Source organism: Bos taurus, chromosome 16 (genome assembly GCF_002263795.3).
Source record: "Bos taurus isolate L1 Dominette 01449 registration number 42190680 breed Hereford chromosome 16, ARS-UCD2.0, whole genome shotgun sequence".
Lineage (NCBI taxonomy): Eukaryota > Metazoa > Chordata > Mammalia > Artiodactyla > Bovidae > Bos > Bos taurus.
Window position 1 is genome coordinate 4,227,894 of NC_037343.1, and position 19,935 is coordinate 4,247,828.

Below are 19,935 nucleotides of genomic sequence, written 5' to 3' on the forward strand. Positions count from 1 at the left end.
AGCTGATGGGCCTTGGCTTTGGCCAGTGAACGTTCATGTGGGGACCTATGTTGATCCCTCCAGACCAACAAATACTTATTGAACACGTGCTGGGCGTGGTTTTAAGATGTAAAAATACATTGTGAAATAGAGACAAAAGCCTAGATATCATTTGACTCATGTTCTAGCAGAGGACACGGACAATAATAGACACATGAGGTAGTGATAAGTGCTTAGAAGAAGAATAAAGAAATGCAAGTGGAGGGTCAGGGCAGGGGTGACGGAGGAGAACCAGCACACAGGGGTCATCAGCAAAGTCCTCTCTGGGGAGATGGTGTATGAGCAGCAGCCTCAGTGAAGGGAAGGAAGGAGCAAGGGTCAAGGTCATCAGGCTCACGAAAGTCATGGCAACAGTGGGTTTGAATTTGAAGAAGCCGTTGGAAAGTTTTAAGCAGAAGAGTGTTGTGATCTGATTTTCTAATTTATTTTTAAAAGCTGCTTTGTGGAGAAGTTACTGTGCAGTGAAGTGAAGTTACTCAGACCAGTGAGGGAGGGGTGGAGGGTGGGGGAAGGGTCAGGTTTGGGATCTATTTGGAGCACCCCCTGTACAGGACCTGCTGATGGGTAGGGTGTAGAAAGAGGAAAGAGAAATTCTGGATTTTTGTCATGAGCAGCAGTGGAGTTGGGGAAGACAATACGTGGATATGCTTATGTGGCTGTGTTAACTTGAGGCACCTACTGGCCCTCTATGTAGAGAGTCTAAGTAGGCAGCTGCCTCCTCCAGGAACCTCTGTCTTTACCCGTTGCTTTCACCACAGTACCTCCAGCAGCTAGGCCGGAGTGTATAAGTGAGCAACTTGAGGGCCAGATAAGGCCCATAGATGTGTTCTTTTTAAATCCACTGTGTCTTGAAAGCATTGGAGCATTCAAATATTGGGAGATTTTACACTTTAAAAAAATCTGGGTTTCTGGCTTCTCTTGAGAAAATCATTAGATCTGGCAGTACTGGATCTGACAGCCATGTGGCTGCAGTGTCCTGTGGAGTAAGGGCTGCTGCCCGGATGTAGTCCAGGGACCCCAGGTCACCAGTCCCATTTCTCCCCGATGCCCTCCAGTGCGGAGGCTGAATTCAGTTGAAATTATCATCTCTCTGGCTTTATGCCTTTTCATATAGTGGGGAAACATTTCTATAGGTCTTTAAATCTATTTTTTTTTTAAAAGGTGTGGGGGGTATAAAACTTAGACTAAGGGTGTTTTAGCTGTTATTTCTTTGTGAAAATGAAGAATCTTCCTAGTGGGTTAGTCTCTGCTTCAGTGGAGTACACGTTCACAGGCCATCTCAGGAGCCTCAGCCTGCCCGCAGAGGCACCGGGGTCAGGGGCCGCCGCCCAGCCTCCACCCTGTTGCGGCCCGAAGCCTGTGTCTGCACCATTCACTGGCCGAGCCCTGACTCGGCGCCACCACTGCCTTTAGTTGAGAACCCCTCATGACTCATGCAGGGTTTCACAGGCTGCCTATTTCAGGCAGACAGAAACCCTGGTAATGACTCTCGAGCCCGTCAGTCTCCTCGGGGCCACTAGGCCACCCTCGTCTCCCCTTGTGGACTGATACCTCCCCTCAGAGAGCCCAGTCTGCTCCCCAGAGCAAGAAGCAGGATGGCGGGGGCGAGGGCAGGGTTTGGGGTGACTCTGTGTGTAAGCACAATGCACGCACTCTCTTCCCCACATTTTCTTCCTGCTAAGGGGAGGGGCGTGGGAGACAGTAGAGTAAGCATCGTAAGAGCAGAAGATGGCCACTGCTGAAGGAAACGTGGAAAATTGTACCAGTTCAATTGATGACTTTTGTTGTGTTTAACTTCTCTTTATGGTTAAAAAAAATTCTCATCAAAGTATTTCATTGAAAAGATGCAACAATAATACCACAATATTTCCGAAACTGATAAATGGACACAGTTGATAGAAAAGACAATTTCTGCCTGCATGAGAAGGTCACAGGTGACAATGGCCAAAGTTGGCAGGTAGTTCCCCATGGAGACTCTGCCTGGGCCCTGACTTTAGGACCTCTCTCCTTTGCTGTTATGTGTCCTGAGGATGTGTGTACTCTATCTCTGGCTATGGTCTTTTTGGGGGTTGTACAATCCTCCAGCCGAAGGAACTCTCAGAACTGAGACAGATAGGTAGATAGACAGACAGATAGGTATGAAACTCTTTGCACAGTACACCAATGCTCTGTGGACTTGACCAGGTTCCACATATTTCTGTGTTGCTAGTGTCCAGTCCACTGCATGAACCTTGAGTACACGCCTGTCCAGTAGGCCTTGCTAATGACTAACATTGTACTTTCTTAGCATCTGCATTGACTCTCAATCTGTGTAACAAATTGCCCTAAAATTTAACAGCTTCAAACAAGAGGCCTTTATTGTTTGGTCCCAGGTTCTGTGGGTCGGGAGTCTCGGTGCAGCTTAGCTGGGGCCTCCGGCTGCAGGCTTCATGAAGTTGCAGTGAGTGTATAGGGGGCAGGGCTGCAGTTTCTTCTGAAGGCTCGACTGGGAAAGGACCCACTTCCAAGTTCTCTTGCACAGTGTTGGCAGGACTCGGTTCCTTGCAGGTTGTTGGACTGAGGGCCTCCTTTTCCAGCTGGCTGTTGGCCGGAGGCCTCCATCAGTTCTTCGTCACATGGCCTCACCTCCAGAGCTGTGCATGACCTGGCAGCTGGCTTCGCTCCAAGCAAGGGAGAAATCATCCAAGACAGCAGCCAGTCTTTGTAACCTAATCTCAGAAATGACAGCCCATCCCTTCTGCCAGCTCCATTCACTAGAAGTGAGTCACTAAATCCAGCCCACACACACAGGGAGAGAACCACACAAGGCTGTGAGTGCCAGCAGCAGGGACCGTGGGGTTCATTCTAGAGGTTCCAGCCTCAGCAGCTGTACCACCCAGTGGGATTTTACCCTAAAACAAAATGCAGGTAACTCCCCCTCTCAGCTGCTGACTCTGCTGCTTTCCTTTTGAAACCTGATTTCTTCAGATTTCTTCTTTCTTTTAGTCTCTTGCTAATCAAGTGAGGTCCACAGACCAGCAGCAGCAGCATCACTCGGGAGATTTTATTTTTTTTAAGTCACTCAGTCATGTCTGACTCTTTGTGACCCCAAGGACTATACAGTCCATGGAATTCTCCAGGCCTTCTCCAGAGGATCTTCCCAACCCAGGGATCAAACCCCACATCTCCCCACATTGCAGACTGATGCTTTACCAGCTGAGCCACTAGGGAAGCCCAAGAATACTGGCGTGGGTAGCCTATCCCTTCTCCAGGGGATCTTCCCGACCCAGAAATTGAACTGGGGTCTCCTGCATCACGGGTGCATTCTTTACCAGCCAAGCTATGAGGGGAAGGTTGTGAGAAATGCAGAATCTCAGCCCCTCCTCCACTTCAGCCCCATGGCCTCTGAATCAGAATCTGTATTTTGACAGAATACCCTGGTGAGTCATAGGCACGTGAAAGTCTGAGAAGCATTGTTCTACATCCTCAAATATTGCTCCATAATCTGGAAAAAGGAATTGACTGTGCTTCTCTCATTGTTAAGGCACCTCAGCTGGTCTCCAGAAAAGCTGAGTCTTCCTCTAAACTTCAGCATCTCTAGGGCCTCCTGGTTTGGGAAGATTCTGTCTGTGCTGCTCTCCTGACTTTCACAGGAAGTGTTTTAACCTCTATATGCAAACAGACAGGTAGAATTGTGACTGGACTGTCTTGGAGGCTCACAGATACTCATGTGTTTCCTCATTTATTTAATATGTATTTATTAATCATTTACTGTGTACCAAGCCCTGTTTCAGTTGCTGGCTATCTAAGATTGCATCAAACCATCAAAGTTTCTGCCCTCATGGAGCCTATGTAGCACATAGAACTGGAGGAAGACAGGAAAAACTAATAACACATGTCATATGTCAGGGGATACGGGCTGTGGAGAAAATCTAAGCAAGTTAGTGAACTGGAAAGTGTGAGGGTGTGCTCTGTAGTATGCAGTGGTCAGGGCCACCTCACTGAGCAGGCGACAGTGGGCAGCGCTGTAGGAGGAGGACCAAGAGAGAACGGGGTCCCAGAAGACCCATAACATGTCTCAAGAAGGGTAAGATAAAGCGATGACAGTCCAGCTGAGGAAAGGCCCGAGAACTGACTGAGCAGCGTGGGTGCTGCTGGTGACCTTGACGTGTGTTGTCTTGGAGAGGGGAGAATTCTGATGGCGTCAGTTCAAGCGAGAAGGGACGCTAACCGTGGGTGAAACACGGTGGGTCCTGCAGTGGGGTGGGGTTCAGCTAAATGCTACGTAATTTTGAGTAGGTTAAAGTAGTAACACTTGTGTTGTGTGTCTTTGACCACAATAAAGGGGGAGGGGGAGAGTAGGTGAGTGAGTCTGCTGGGACCGCCACGACAGCGTACCACAGACTGAGAGGCTCAAACAACGGAAGTTGGTTTCCTCACAGTCTGGAGCCCGGCAGTCCAAGGTCAAGGCGCCAGCAAGGCTGGCTTCTGGGGAGGCCACACTCCTTGGCGTGTGCACGGCCATGTCACGGTGTCCTCACATGGCCTTTCTTCTGAGCCCACTGGGAGAGAGAACTCAGGTCTCTTTTCCTCTTCTCATGAGGACACCAGTCCTGTAGGGTTTGGGCCCACCCTTATGGCTTCATTTAACCCGTAGTGTCTGCTTCAAGGCCCCATCCCTAAATGCAGTCATACTGGGGCTTAGGGCTTCAACAGATGGATGGGCAAGAGGGGACTCAGTCCATAACAGCAGGGGCAAGAGAAACAGACAACTCTCAAATAACTGCATGATAGAGGAAAGAGAAGTAATTCGGTGTGCATAAGGGGTTAAGAGAGAGTTTTGTTTTAAGATGCATGTTTGTATGCTAGTGGGGATGGCCCCATAGGGAGGAAATGATGGTGGAGGAGAGAGCAAGGGAATTGCTGGAGTGATATTCTTAAGGAGGGGAAAGAGGATGGGATTCACTGCATAGGGAGAAAGCAGGCCAGTCACCAGACAAGGGAGCATGGAAACTGGGACAGGTGGCCTTACAGGAGGGGGCAGCGAGGGATTGCCTTTGAAGGGCCATCGGAAAGAGTCAGCCGCGTTGCCTTCCCCTTCTCATCGGTTAAGGAGCCTGTTGGGGAAGTCTGTTAAATCACGGGTTTATGGATTCTTAGCCCCACATTTTGCCTGGGGCTGTGGTGAATACAGTTTCTCTTCATCCCTTTCAAAACCTGAAATCCATCCCGATGCATAATATCTTACCCAGAGTCTGTTGGTTGTTGCCAAATCAAACCCCTAGGGCCTGTGAAGTTGAAGGTTTTTAAGTGAAATATCATATGTTTAAAACAGTCTGTTCAAAGCTTCTTGCTCTCCCTGAGGATTTAAGGTTTCGGTTTGAGGATGCAGAGCCCTCAGCTTGTTAGATAATGCCTGTCAGGAGGAGAAGACAGTGGACTCCTGTAAACCAATTACTGCCAAACTTTAGCAGCCTTGCTCTCCCTTACCTGACTGGAATTGCAGATCCTATGTCAACAAGCAAACTGGACTTGAAAATTACAGAAAATATTTCTTAAACACCTCCTGTGTGCCAGGCACAGTGCTAAGTGCTTCACACATATTACTTCATTTAATCTTCACAACAGCCCATCATGGAAACACGTAATTGTCCCAGTTTATGATGAAAAGATTAGGGAACTAGGAAAAAACTATGGTAAGCAACGGAGCTAGTACTCAAAACCAGATGTGCTTGATTCTAAAGTTCTGGGATGTTTTGTGTTTCTTTATAAATGTAATCAGAGAGACAAATTTGCATCATTTAAAAGTAAAAAGTCCAGAGAAGTGCATGATAAAAAAACAAGCTTCCCACACCAATCCTGATTTTCTCATTGCCCCCAAAAAGCTTCTGTTCCTAATCACTACAGTGGACCTTTTGAAGGTGCTCAAAAGAAGATGAGCTTAAATCAATTAGGAGAGTTCACTCCTGTTATAGATAGAAACTAAAGAAAATAAGTACAGCTCTTAGAGGAGATGGCATGTATAGAAGTCAATGGTGGTGGTTTAGTTGCTAAGTTGTGTCCAACTCTTGCGACCCCATGGACTTTAGCTCGTCAGGCTCCTCTGTCCATGGGATTCTCCAGGCAAGAATACTGGAGTGGGTTGCCGTTTCCTTCTCCAGGGGATCTTCCTGATACCAAAAAAAAAAAAAAAAATTAAGAAAGAAGGAGCTGTCACCATCATTATCCATTTTAGATATTTCTTTTAAAAATAAAAATCCAGCGTTTTAAGTCTTATACTAGGTACAACCTTCATAGTCTTCAAGGATTACTAGCACTGTTGTTTTATATCCAAAATTGTGTGCATTTGTTATGTGCTTGTGTGTGAATTTCTCTGGGTAAGAATCCTTAGTTTTTGTCAAATTCTTCAAGAAGCCGCTGTTCCTCAAGTAGTTAAGAACTATGACTTTACCCCCAAAACTTAGGTGTTCCAATTGTAGATTGGAAAAGAAAGAAGGATCTTGGTCTGTATTTTAATGGGAGTAAGAAATGGACCTGGATCCATAAGAAGTAGACCCCAGTCCACAAAGACATGTCCTCTGCAACCCTTAGAGTCCCTTGGACCACAAGGAGATCCAACCAACCAATCCTAAAAGAAATCAGTCCTGAATATTCACTGGAAGGGCTGATGTTGAACCTGAAACTCCATTACTTTGGCCACCTGATGTGAGGAACTGACTCATTGGAAAAGATCCTGATGCTGGGGAAGATTGAAGGCAGGAGAAGGGGATGACAGAGGATGAGATGATTGGATGGCATCACCAACTTAATGGACGTGATTTTGAGCAAGCTCTGGGAGTTGGTGATGGACAGGGAAGCCTGGCGTGCTGCAGTCCATGGGGTCACAGAGAGTTGGACACGACTGAGCGACTGAACTGAACTCCAGCCCTGGTCATCATAGCCACCTAGGAGCTGAACCACCATTTTCTTAGAAGACAGGAAAAGACTTCTCATCACTCACAGAGCTTAAACTAGGAAGCTCAAGCCTAGCGTTTATTTCACTTTAGCCACCAGGCTTCCCAGAAACTACTGTTTTTTCTTTCAAAACATTGTCAGATCACACTAAAGAAGCAGGGCCTTCCTCCTCCTTGTCCCTCCGTGAGGCAGGAGCCAGTCAGCCTGGGAGGAGCCACCGTTCTAGTCTCACGGCACCTCAAGCCTCTGTTGTCCCTGCGGAGGTTCCCATGCTAATTATGTCTCCTGTCTCTCTCAAGTTTTTATTTGTCCAAGAAGTGGGCTTGGAACCTTCTGCCAGCATTTTCTGAATCTCTGCTCTCTTTTAACTTAGGAGCCAGGGAAGGGTTACAAAATTAAATTTTTAAAACTTTCTGTGACGCAGTCCAGCCGCCGAGATCCCAGGCCTCCCTGTCTTTGACCGGGTCCTCGAGAGCGGTGGTCCTCTGCCACAGCCGTTGTTGGTCGCTGTCCCCGCTGCATTCTCCCACCTCCAGGTCCTGCAGTGATACTCTGAGGGGGTGGGGCCGTGTCTGAATCTTCAGTGAAGGAGAGAAGCATCGAGTTAGAGAGAGACCAGCTTGGTAGTTTGAGTCTGAATGCTGGATACATCAGAAATAAACTGCCCAATTCTGAAGAACAGCTACTCAGATGAAGACAGCTGAGTGCCAGGCCTCTGGTTCAACACCACGACTTTGGTATCATCTCAAGATCAACCAGAAGCTGGTGCTGATGCCCATGAGGAAGGCAGAGCCCCTGAGCAGAACTCACATGTTTGCAGACTGTTGGGATTCGGGGTACATCCAAAGTAGCCCAGCCTTCAATGTCTGGACACACAGAGACCAGTGGGGACTCATCACTGAAGGGCTTGGGTCCCCGGCCAGGGTTGGAGGTGTGGCTGGAGCAGCTGCTGGTTGAAAAGAGGGAGTTCCTAGAAGACGGTACCTGATAATGATAATGCATCCAGGGGAAGCCTGCACAGAAGCTAAGCCGCATGCGGACCTTTTCCTGAATAAATCCTGAATGTCCAGTAGAGGAAGATATTCTGAAAATGAAAAACAATTGCGTTAGCTGTTCCAGAAAGAAATTCATGGGCTTGATGGAATACAGGGGCTAATTGGTTGGCTATTTATTAAAATAAATCTAGAGCTTAGAATGGAATATCCCTAATAATTTGATTGTTTTGCTGTTTAAGAAGGCGCATGATGCACAGCGCCTGACCATGTCTTTACCAGGGCAGCCCAAGGGCTGCATCTGCTCTGGCCAGCTTAGTGAGCTGGTCTGTGGGAGCGCATTCAACTCCGCAGAGCAGTGTGTCCTCGAGGCAGGGTGGACTTGCTGGGTAAAGTCCTGGGTGGGAGTAGGAACTGGGGGACAAGTAGGATTTGAACCAGGAGCTAGAGAAACAGGAAGGGTGAGACCTGCAGAGAGGGGCTTTCCTTGTCTCCTGAGTGCCTGTCCTGGTAGCCATTCCCTTCCCGCCCCACTAACTTTCTAGAAGGGCTCTGATACCCAGAAAAGCAGGTGGCTGTGTGTGGCACGTCTGTTCTTGCTCCTGGCAGCGCCTCCTGGGGTTGCGTTTCCTGGGCATTCATGCGAGTGCGCTTCAGCTTTCACCCTTCTCCTTCTCCTGCAGTTTATCTCAGTTCAGCGAGGAGAATATGATGGACCCCTATAACCTCGCCATCTGCTTCGGGCCCTCGCTGATGTCGGTGCCTGAGGGCCACGACCAGGTGTCCTGCCAAGCCCACGTGAACGAGCTGATCAAAACCATCATCATCCAGCACGAGAATGTCTTCCCCAACCCCCGGGAGCTGGAGGGCCCCGTCTACAGCAGAGGAGGGAGCACGGAGGACTACTGGTAGGGGGCTCGGGGCTGGAAGAGGGGTGGTGTCACCCACACCCACTGGCCTGGGGACCAGATGGCCCAGCGAGGCCAACAGACACACCCTGCTCCTCCCCGCCTCCCCCTCTGCGGCGTGGCAGGCCGCCGGGCCCCGGGGTGCTGTCGGCCAAGCCCACTTGACCCAAACCGCGGAGCAAGTACCACTTTAGACTGCCTCCCTTCTTCACGTGTTCTGCGTGGCGAGGGACCATTCTGAAAGATGCAATAACAATAGCAGGAGCATTAACAATCTCCAGGAAAGGAAATTTGATCCAGTTGTACACAGAACTGCCGCTCATCAAGCAGCAGTCTCAAGGTCCTGCTCTAGGCTGGCGGTTGTGGGAGGAACAGTCCTGCGTCCAGGGAATTCCTCTCTGATTGGGGAGAGTTCAGATAGGAGACGTACTTTGCTGACTGTGAGTTCATACAGTGGTAGTTTAATAATGATGTCAGACATTTGTGACGAGAAAAGGGGTAAGGTCCCTTTGCGGCAGGTTAGGCCCGCTTTCCCCTTAAAGCAGATTTGTTGTGAGTTTGCCTGGAAACCGAGATATAAAAGGAATCTTTCGGGTGTATCTTTACTAGACCCTTCCATTAGACAAATAACAAATCACCATTTCCATCTTATAGATTAAGTCACTGCAATCTAGAGGCCACCCCAGCAGGGGGAGGGTCCTAGCCCTGACTGCTTGACTCAATACAGAGTGCCACCCACTGCCCCCCAGTGCCCCCCGTGTGCCACTTACAGGGTCATTTTCAGACTAAACACGAAGACAATTACCCAGTATCCCTCACCACCTCCTTCTCCTCCCCCTCGCTTCTTCCCCTAAACAGTGTTTCAGTCTGGGCTGAAAGCATAGGCCAGCCCCAGTCGGATTCCATCTGAATTCAACATCTGGAACCAATTCAACCAGCCCCATTGCTGTGGACTGAGGTCGGGGGGGACAGAGGAGGCGGCTTACTTCATTAGAGGCCAGTCAGTCCATGCTTCTCCCTGACGCTCACAGAAGGAGCCTCCAGCCCAAGGAGTGAGGAGAGTGCTAGCCGTACGTCTGCGAACATAAAAATGCCACTGTCGCGGGCTCGGGTCTTGACTGTCCTGCAGATCCTGGCCTCTGGGGCTGAACTGGAGAAACCTGGGCTCGCCAGCTCGGAGAGGGAGCTTCTGGTCACTTGCAGATGGCTTGGCGGGGACCAGGGAGGCGGTTCAGGTCTCAGCCTTCTGGCTGGTGGGCTCTGGGCAACTGTCTTTGTGTATGTGACTTGGAGAGTTGGTCTCCCTCACCTGAGTGTTGAAACGCTGTGGAGTGGTGCTCCCAGTTCCTGCCTCACCTCCCTGCTCGCGTATCACACAGCAGCAGGCTCTGGACCGCTTCCAGGGCACAGAGCCTTCCACCCTCCGTCACTCCCCAGTCCCCGCCCAGCCCGGCAGGGGTGGCACAGCGGGCATAGATGGGAGGGCGCCTGCCTCCGGGGTCTGCCCAAGGACTTCTCCCAGGCCCTCTCGGCTGTGCGGCCGGCATTTGTGGGCAGCCGCTGGGGAAACCGCAGCATTCGTCAGGGGCTGTTACGCCCACAGACTGGGTGGCAGGCCAGAAGCATCCCAGGTTCAAGAGTGGATGATGCTGGGAAGGAGCCGCTGTCTGACCGCTGGCTTCCCGGCCACTCAGAAGGCTCCAGCCTCTGCATCTGAAGAGCGAGACGTGCCCATAAAGTGAGCTGAGATGGACCAAGACCCTGGAGCTGGGCTGGGAGACAGAGCAGCCAGGGAAGGGAGGGCCAGGCTTTCAGGGGGGCCCCCTGAAACGGGGGCCTGGCTTTCCGGAACTGCCTGCAGTGTGGCATGCTGGGCTGCTGTTGAGACTGCAGCTGCTGGCAAGGCTGGGGTGTGCGTGGGGCAGGAGAAGCATAGCATTTAGGGCTAGAAGGGACCGTATAAAGCCTCAGCTTGCCTTTACCTCAGGGCAGTGGTTTTCCAAGTGGGGTCCACAGACCAACAGCACCTGCCTCTTGTGGGCTGGTCAGAAACACAAGGGCTCCAGCTGCGCCCAGACGAGTGAATCAGAAACTCTGAGAGTGGGTGAGGCAGTCTGTTGCCCACACACCATCCAGGGCTCCCTCAAGATTGAGCTGGTGCCTTAGTGGGTGGCCGCACAAGTGAACTTAGAGGCCTGGGGGAAGGTGAGCCTTTGTTGGCCCTGAGCACCCCAAGAATCCTGAGGGTTTCCAAAATGTCACCCAACTCCTTCAGAGGGTCTTTAGGCCTAGCAAACAGTGAGAAAGTGTACCCACATTTTCTGATAAGGAGAAAGTTTTCCCACAGTGCTGTCTCTTCTGGAGAGCCAGGGATGTCCCGGCTGCTGTTCGGAAGCCCAGAGAGTTCTCGGTCCTCCCACAGTGCTCTCTGGGGTCTGGAGAGCCTCCATAAACCGGCTCACTTCACGCAGGGTAGGGTCCCATCTCATGAGGAGGGAGGGCTGTAACTTAGCCCACACACAGGCTCACGGAGGCTCAAAGGTGAACACTGAAGCCAGGATGTGGGGTTGAAGGATGGTGGTATCTCCATGGAACTGCCTGGGAAGACTCACTTTTTGCTGCCAGAGGAAGAAGCCTTGGAAATGAACAGGCTTTTCTCTGCTTCTTGGGAAGCAAGAGCATCCTTGTGCCGCTCCCCCACGTGCTCTGCAGTCCAGATCAGGGATAGAAAGAACTTTCCTAATAACTTCCCTGTTCATTCTCGATTCTCCGCCCCACATGACCTTAGGCTCCACTAATTTTGTCAAGAGCTTGACCCAGCTCACATGCCGTGCCCTTTGCAGAGTCCAGCCCAGAGCCAGCTTTCTCCCCCTGCTTTTGTTTCCCACTCACTCCTATGACTCACCTCCTGCTTTCTCACCAGTACCAAACCACAGAGCAGCCAGAGACATCAAGCAAAGTAAGAAAGAAGGAAAGAAAGCACTGCCTGTTAATTACCCCTTCTTATTTCACTAAATCCTTGCACACCTCTGTGAGAAACATAGAAGTATATAGACCATTATCCCCAATTTATAGATTAAGTAGCTGAGGCTCTAAGAAATTAAGTAATTGCCCAGCGTCACACAGCTACTGAGTGTCAGAGCTGGTTTTCAGATGCAATTGTATCCGATGCTAAAGCCCAGTATTTCCCTTCCACCTTGCTCCCTCCAGGAACTAATTCACCTAAAGAAATGAGCCTTGAGGAGCTGAGTCATTCTGTATTTTTGAAAAGATTTCTAAGTTGAAATGAGGTTCCCTTTGTGTCAAGATGTTTGTAAGTTCCATGTAGTCTCCAGTAGTAGGCTAGCTGGAGCTAGCCTAGAGACTTTCCAGAGCCTTGTGTTTCATTATAAGCATCTGCCTGTAGTGTGTGATCAGAGCGTAAGATTCCATGCCCAAGGAAGCTGTGTGAAAGAGAAGATAAGAATTTTGGTTCCTCTTGCTTCTGTTGCAGTGACAGCCCTCATGGAGAGACTACCTCGGCTGAAGACTCAACCCAGGATGTGACCACAGAGCACCACACCAGCGATGACGGTACGAGGCCCCGAGTGGGGTCACCGGGCCGCTGGGGCGTGAAGCAGAAAGGAGCGGTTACACATCCTGTACTCCCACCCTGCAGTCTCCTGGGAGCTGCCCCCAGCTCTCCTGGTTCCCATGCTCACGCCTTCCCTTTCTTGGAGGGACAGCCCACCCCCTCAGATTGAGTAGTCTCTGTGTTAGAGCAGAGGTGCAGGGCTGGACCTCAGCCCTCCGCCCTTCTCGCCCCAGCTCCCTGCCCCTCGCCCACCTCCCAGCTCCTATCTCATCTGGCTGTCTCGCCAGCATACTGTCAGTCCCTTGTCACAGCCCAGACTCCTGCCAGGTAGCTGGAGACCAAAGTGAAGGAGCGCTCGTTTGAAAACCAGTGAGCCCGGGGATAGGGAAGCTGGATGCCAAGAACCCAGCAGAAGCAAGCCAGAGGGGGCTGGGAATCAGGATGCAGAAACCACATGCTCTCACGCCTGCCGACTGGAAAAATTGACCCCTTCCAAAGCGCAGACATGCGCTGCGCGGCCTGGCGGGTGTGCGTCGAGAGCTGGAATGCACAGCTGTCGTCCGTGGGCCTTGGCGGTGCCCATGATTTATTAGGGTCTGTCCGGCCAGCACATTCCCTGTCTTGCCAACACTTCTGCACCTCCATTTCTGGATCGCCTGGGCTCTGGAAGTCTCGGCAGCTGACAGGGGGCCTCAGAATTTTCTGGGCATGAGAACGAAATGGCACAGTCTTCAGTGTTCCCTGCTCCCTGCCTTGCCATGAATTCTGTAATCCTAAGCCAGTTTTTAAAGGAGAAAAAAAAAATTAGGATTGCTTATTTGGCTCCTAAGGTCAAATGGATCGATATGATAATTTGCCACACGATGGGAGGAGCGCCAGTGAACTAGGGAAATTTGTATTTGACTAGAGCCTAGTGTTCCCCGGCACTGCTAGAGGCTTTATGTGTCTCATCTCTTACTCCCTAGTGAAATCAATAGAGCTGCTATTTAATAGTTAAGAAAACTGAGGCCAGAGACAAACCCAAGGCTGTACGGAACTGAGCCTGGGACATTTAGACAGGCCTGCTGTACCGAATTCTCCAGCAGACGCAGCAGCCCTGACTGTCTAGGTGTGGTCTTGTTTGAGAGCAGTGTTTCTTTCCATGACTCAGAATATCTGATTTTAACCCTAAGTTCCTGATTTCTAGGATCCCTCTTTTTTGCTGTCCAACCTCTACCTGCAGCCCAGAGCAGACCATGAAAATGATACAGTAATAACAGTGACTGATGCAGGCAGCTTACTCTGGGCCCTCACTGTTCTGAGCACCTTTACAAATGGTTATTTATTGACTCCTCGTGCCGACTTCATGAAAAAGGCACTATTCTTTTCCTCGTTTTATGGACGAGGAAGCCGAAGCTTATACAAAAGTAGAAGTACATTGCCTTCGTAAACCTCTGTTAATTCTTCAAATCACTTCCATGTGCATTTTTCCACGTACTGGGCACAAAATATATTTCCATATTTTGCTCTTTGGAAAGCTGATTGGGTAAGTTATTTTCTCTTTATAGAGACTAAAAGTTCATGTTCTAGTAGGGGGAATGGATAACCTAAATAGATTATTTAAAATGCAATAATAAGTGTTCTAAATTAATGGAGTTATTTTACAGCCGAAAAGGAAATAATGCTTACAACTACAGTATGGCAGATTCGATGATAGGGGTTGGCATAAAGCTCTCTGGAAACACAAAGGAAGTTACTCGAGGAAGCAAGTGATGTTTGAGTTGTGACTCAGTGTGTTTCTTCAGGCAGGTGAGAGAGAAAGAGGGATTCCAGGTGGAGGGAACAGCAGGAGCAAGAGCAAGGAAGGGCATGTGAGTGCCTTCAGGGGTTTGCACCATCTGCTCAGGAATTGCTGGCTATTGTGTATCATCCGTGACTTATTCTCACACTAGCTTATTTTCCCACCACTGTGAGTTCAGCTAACTGGGCTCTTCCACCCAGTTGCCGAGTCTGAGTCCCAGCAGCCTGTTTGCTTCTCTCCACCCCTCTCAGAGTGTGAGCCCATCGAGGCCATTGCCAAGTTTGACTACGTGGGGCGCACGGCCCGAGAGCTGTCCTTCAAGAAGGGGGCATCTTTGCTGCTTTACCAGCGGGCTTCCGACGACTGGTGGGAAGGCCGGCACAACGGCATCGACGGTCTCATCCCCCATCAGTACATTGTGGTCCAAGACACGTACGTTGGGCGCCCTGCACCCTTAGGGGCCCCTGGCCGCCTTGTGGGAGCGAGTCCTTACTTCTGGAGCCCAGGAGGATGAGGGAGACCAGCCCCTAGGGGGCGCCCGCACGGTCTGCGAGAGTGCCCAGAGTCAGACACGGTGGAGAATTGTTTTCAATCTCTCCACTCTACTCCTCCGCCAGTCACATCTCCGCCTCCCCCAGCCCATGCTCATCCACATTTATGTACCTGATGAGTGATAATGAGGGCTAATTATTTGACCACTTACAGTTCCTTTCTGGAACGATCAGGTTGGGAAAACGTTTTGATTTCTCTTTCCTTTTTTTAAAACAATCGTGTTCACCCCAACCTGTTGGGTCATTGATGGCACTTGTCCACTTGCAAATGAAAATGTTGGGCTCATTTTCTAGTAGAAATGTAGCGTAAGCAGCTTTGTGGAAATAACCCAGCTCATTTAATGAGGTTGATGTGGGGAAAGACGGGGGAGAGGACAGGGAGGAACGCGGGGGAGCCGAGGGCCGTGGGCCGATCGCAGACAGACTTCCTTGCGTGGGCTGTCTGTGGAGTCCCACCCTCTGAAGCCATATCTCCCCATCAGGAAGGCTTTTCCCCGTGGCCCCCCAGACCTGCCCACTGCCCAGCGCCCCGCCTCTGCCCCCGACTCCCCTTGGATGCGATGCTGTCATTGTTTTTAGTCCTCCCCTTAATATTATTTTTTAAAGGTTGATATCCTGAATGAGTCTGCGCCCTCCCAAGCCTCTCCCCGGCTCGCTCTGCGGGGAAGTCCTCTCCCTGTTGATAACATCGCACACCTGGTGGCCATCTGTGCGCGGACAGGACCCTCCCAAATTTAGCATTATGACTTCACCGCAGGACCGAGAGAAGATGAATTGTGGGGGAGATGGGGCTTTCTTTGTCATCAGTAGCCAGAGGGCCCGGGAGAGCAGTGGCAAGAAGTGGGACCGGCTTGGACACTCTAAGCGGGGCTGGATGCGCTACGACAGAGTGTGGCGGGGTCCTGCCTCAACGCCGGCACCTCCAGAGCCGCGGCAGAGCTGACTGTCCCTCTCCAGCGCTGCTCAGGACCTGAGCACATAAACCGCAACCTGCAGGAGGTGGCCCCGGCACCGCGGCCCCAGGAGAGCAGCGAGGGGTAGAAGGCAGATGCCATGAATCCAGGTGTCCCCTAGCCAAGCTTTCCGGAGAAGCTGAGGACCCCGCAGGACTCGGCAGGATTATTTATTTGTATTTAAGTGACCCTCCAGAGGCCCGTAGCTCCCCTTGCCTCCGCTCCCCGAGCCCAGCCAGGCGTCGCTGCTGCCTCAGAGCCGTTGCGGGGTCGCGTGTGTGTTGGGGGGGCCATCTTGCCGATTTAACACTGCTTTTTGTGTTGTTGTTGTTTTCCCCTCCTCCCTGCCTGCCTGCCCCTCCTGCCCCAGCGAGGACGGTGTCGTGGAGAGGTCCAGCCCCAAGTCTGAGATTGAGGTCATTTCTGAGCCACCTGAAGAAAAGGTGACAGCCAGAGCGGGGGCCAGCTGTCCCAGTGGGGGTCATGTAGCCGATATTTATCTTGCAAACATCAACAAGTAAGCTCTGCTTTTCATTTTCTGCTCCCCTGAATGACTTGCGACACCCAGCCTCACCCTCTGGCCTAACCGTCCCCTCCATCCCTGTGCTGTGCGTAGGGCCCCCGCTGCCCACCTGACCGCTTGCATGTGCCCGCGGCTGCTGCAGGGCAGACAGGGCCAAGGAGACGTCCACAGACCCTGTCCACAGGCCCAGCGCGCGGCCGTCACCCTGAGGGCCGGGTGCACCCCGCTGTCCCCGAAGCGGCTGTCCGCTCAGACCTTCCTGGCCGTCTGACTGCGAAAACTCTGGGCAAAGCTGCAGTCACTTCACACAGCTTAGTTTTATGCTGTTTCTCAGAGGTGCCTTCTCGTTTTCAGTTTTGACTCAAATAATAGTCTTGGACGTCTTCCTTGGCCCTGTCTGTTGAAAAATCCAAAGCCTCATGTGTCTTCAGCCAGGTTCGCGTTGCCCCCAATGGTTTATTTTACCCTGTGTCTGTTTCTCCTTCATCCTGTGTTCACTCCCCTGGAGGAAAGGAGACCACTCCCCACCGCCCACGGAAAGCTCCGTCCTGAGGTCTTCATTCATTGTCTAACCCCAGCTCCCTTTCCTCATGCCCTTTCACACCAGAAGAAACAATTTGCCATTCCCCCACTGCTTTAGCCAGTGTATGATCCTGCCCTACTAGTCCTTGTGCAGATGCCCACTTCCGTCCAGCAGGCTCGTAACTCTGGCCCCCGGCTCTCATTGTGGCTGTTAGCAACATCCTGAGGTTTTTACTCTGCTCGCGACCGATCTGGCCATCTAGAGGGATTCCACGCCCGTGTGCTGCTGCCTCCCCTAGAGACATTCAGGTTATTGGAGAACTAATCTCATCTCAAGGGGCCAGACACCAAGTCCCAAAGCCTGCAGACCTCTTTCCGCCAGACCCTGAAACCTGGCCCAGTGCCAGCAGGATGACAAGCCCCAGGGCGCTCCCGATGAATATGGATTGGAGATGATGTACAGCTTTTATTCCCCTCTGGCTTTGGAGGAATGAAATGATTTGCACATTGAAAACCTGTTAACCGTAGCCTCTGGATACTGAAACTGGAAGGAGAATAAAAGATGCTTGTTGTTTTTAAACTGCACCAGGTCGCCCAGATCTCTTGGCTTTATTCCAACCAGACGGTAGCAGGGGGAGTGTTTGGGGCACGTGGCTCTTTCACCCTCTTCTTAGTAAAGTAGCTGATTCAGCTCACTTAGCCAGTATAGTTCTAATTTAAATTAGACTGGTAAAAAAGACTGAGGATTTTATTCATTTCCCTCCAGCTTCATACCCGTTGGGAGGGCCAGCTAGTAAAACGTTAACTGTGGGCAGATCGCATTTTCTTCCTTATTTACAAGTCTGTGTTAATTATAAGCCTATAATCATAAGGTTGTAAGCCTATAATTAACCCAGAAACCAAGGCAAGGTCGGTGGAGGGAGAGTTAGCTAATTTCTCTGGTACATATTTTTAAGCTGTCATATATTTGTTGCCATTTGTACAAAGGAATTGTAGAGGGTAGTAGCCAGAATAGTCAACAGATGAACATCTGGTAGAGCTCCTGTGAACTCCCTGGTTGGGGTAACAGGATGGGCTCTTGGAGGACGCGGTCTGCCCAGACTACCCGCTGGTCAGGGGTAAGCAGCGGTTCCCCGGCGCATCTTGCCCTTCGGACTGATTCAGCCATACCTCCCGCCCCACTCAGCTCTCCCCACAAGCTCCTTCTCTCCTGAGTGCCCTGGGTTCTCTCCTGAGCCCTGGGTTCTCTCTCACCCCTGGGCCTTCCCATCTGCTGTCTCCTCACCTGGTCGATTCTTCTCCCTCTTCAGGACTCGGTCTGATGATTGAGCTCTTTGGAGAAGCCTTTCTGACACCCCTGAATTCCTCAGGGCTGAGTTAGGTGCCCTTATTCTGTATTCCCAAAGCAATCTCAGGACTCAAGCTGGACTCAGATCCCTTGACACCAGGAACGCTGTCTCCCTCTCTTTACATCCCGGGGGCCTGGCCCACACCAGGCGCTCCATGTGTCTGCCTCCTCAGCAGTTTTGGCCTTGTGAGTCAGCCCTCCTCAAGTGGGAAGAGGAAATCAGCAAAGAGTTACTCGGGCGTGGCCTTTCATTTCAACTCCACACATTTATTGAGCACCTGCTGCTGTGCCAAGTCATTCAGAGAGGAGGAAGATGTTCCCTGCCCTCGCTCAGATGGTAAAGTGTCTGCCTACAATGCGGGAGACCCAGGTTCGATCCCTGGGTTGGAGAAGGAAATGGCAACCCACTCCAGTACTCTTGCCTGGAAAATCCCATGGACAGAGGAGTGTGGTAGGCTACAGTTCATGGGGTCGCAAAGAGTCGGACACGACTAAGCGACTTGACTTTCAAACTTTTTCTTTCTTTCTGCCCTCGGAGCTCTCCGTCTGGCAAGGTGAACACCATACAGACAGGTAACTAAAAAGTGGTTCCATAGATGCCCTGAAGGAACAGAATTGAGAGGGATCGAGTCTGCCTATCAGTGGGGGTGGGTGCCAGAGAAGACTTTGCAGAGGAAGAAAAGTCATTTCAACTGGACCTTATACGACTCTGAGGACATCCTTTATCCACTCAAGAGTGGCTGACCCCCAAGGTTAAAGCTACTGAGACAGGCAGCTTCACGAGTGGCTACAATGTGCCAGATCCCAGCCAGGCCCAGGGATTTCTGATGAGGAAGACCTCCCCGGTGAATAGGACCAGGACTGGCTAGAATCCTGGTCCTGCCCCAAGGACTAGCTCCTTATCTTCAGGGCCTACCATGCTGATCCTTCCCCTCTTCCATCCCCAACTCCCACCTCAGCCTCCGTGGCCCTTAGTAGATTCAAGATCAGAGCTGCCCAGTGGCCATCCCAAACCAAAAGTCACATAGCCTCTTACTTTAGATCCTTTAAATATGATTCCAAGAGATAATGAAATTATTCGGCAGTAATCTCCAAGGCAGCACCTTGGAGAAGGCAATGGCAACCCACTCCAGTACTCTTGCCTGGAAAATCCCATGGACGGAGGAGCCTGGTAGGCTGCAGTCCATGGGGTTGCTAAGAGTCGGGCACGACTGAGCGACTTCACTTTCACTTTTCACTTTCATGCATTGGAGAAGGAAATGGCAACCCACTCCATTATTCTTGCCTGGAGAATCCCAGGGACAGAGGAGCCTAGTGGGCTGCCATCTATGGGGCTGCACAGAGTCAGACACGACTGAAGCGACTTAGCAGCAGCAGCAGCAGCAGCAGGCAGCACCTGTATGAGTAGGATTCTGCCAAACCATTTCATCTGAGAGCCTTAGTGGGCTGAAACAAATTGACTCAGAGCCTGGGTTCAGCCCAGTGCTGGATGACTTAGGGTCATATAGATGTATTTCCACCCTAGAAAATGCACAAATGTGGCCCAAGCTCTGTAGCATTGCAGCCTCTTGAAAAATACCGTTCCATATCTACAGAGTAAGCAACAGCAACCTCTTGCCAAAGCCCAAAATAATTACAGTCTCGTCAGTGGACTAAGAAACATGCTGAAATTTGGGAAAGTCAACTCTCCCTTTGCCATCAGTTCCCTGTCTCCTTGGTAATGATGAGACTTTTTTCCCCTATCTGGGGCCTGGTTTCCACTCAAAGCAGTTAACGGAGGGTGGCTTTTCATAAGTCTGCCTCCCATTAGAA

At 50.9% G+C, this 19,935-nt stretch overlaps 1 protein-coding gene and 2 long non-coding RNA genes across 11 annotated transcripts in view; 1 reads left to right on the forward strand and 2 right to left on the reverse strand.

Moving 5' to 3' along the window:
- Positions 1–19,935, forward strand: part of SRGAP2 (SLIT-ROBO Rho GTPase activating protein 2) — a 254,625-nt gene that overhangs the window by 228,362 nt on the left and 6,328 nt on the right. For 6 of the 9 annotated variants that reach the window (XM_024976227.2, XM_024976226.2, XM_005216678.5 and 3 more), the window contains 4 exons: positions 8,648–8,872; positions 12,366–12,445; positions 14,478–14,658; positions 16,101–16,247. In XM_024976227.2, coding sequence (XP_024831995.1) covers positions 8,648–8,872; positions 12,366–12,445; positions 14,478–14,658; positions 16,101–16,247 — 633 coding nt within the window. Of the gene's footprint in view, positions 1–8,647; positions 8,873–12,365; positions 12,446–14,477; positions 14,659–15,383; positions 17,361–19,935 lie in introns of those variants that run through there. The other 3 variants (XM_015475013.3, XM_024976230.2, XM_059875395.1) reach the window with 2 other exon arrangements.
- Positions 1,776–8,654, reverse strand: LOC132342437 (uncharacterized). Its single transcript, XR_009490810.1, has 3 exons — positions 8,524–8,654; positions 7,957–8,056; positions 1,776–7,550 (listed from the first exon to the last, which is right to left on the reverse strand). It is a non-coding gene; the product is annotated as an uncharacterized lncRNA (long non-coding RNA).
- LOC132342438 (uncharacterized) lies at positions 8,841–18,380 on the reverse strand. The gene is made up of 3 exons (XR_009490811.1): positions 18,061–18,380; positions 9,859–9,948; positions 8,841–9,109 (listed from the first exon to the last, which is right to left on the reverse strand). It is a non-coding gene; the product is annotated as an uncharacterized lncRNA (long non-coding RNA).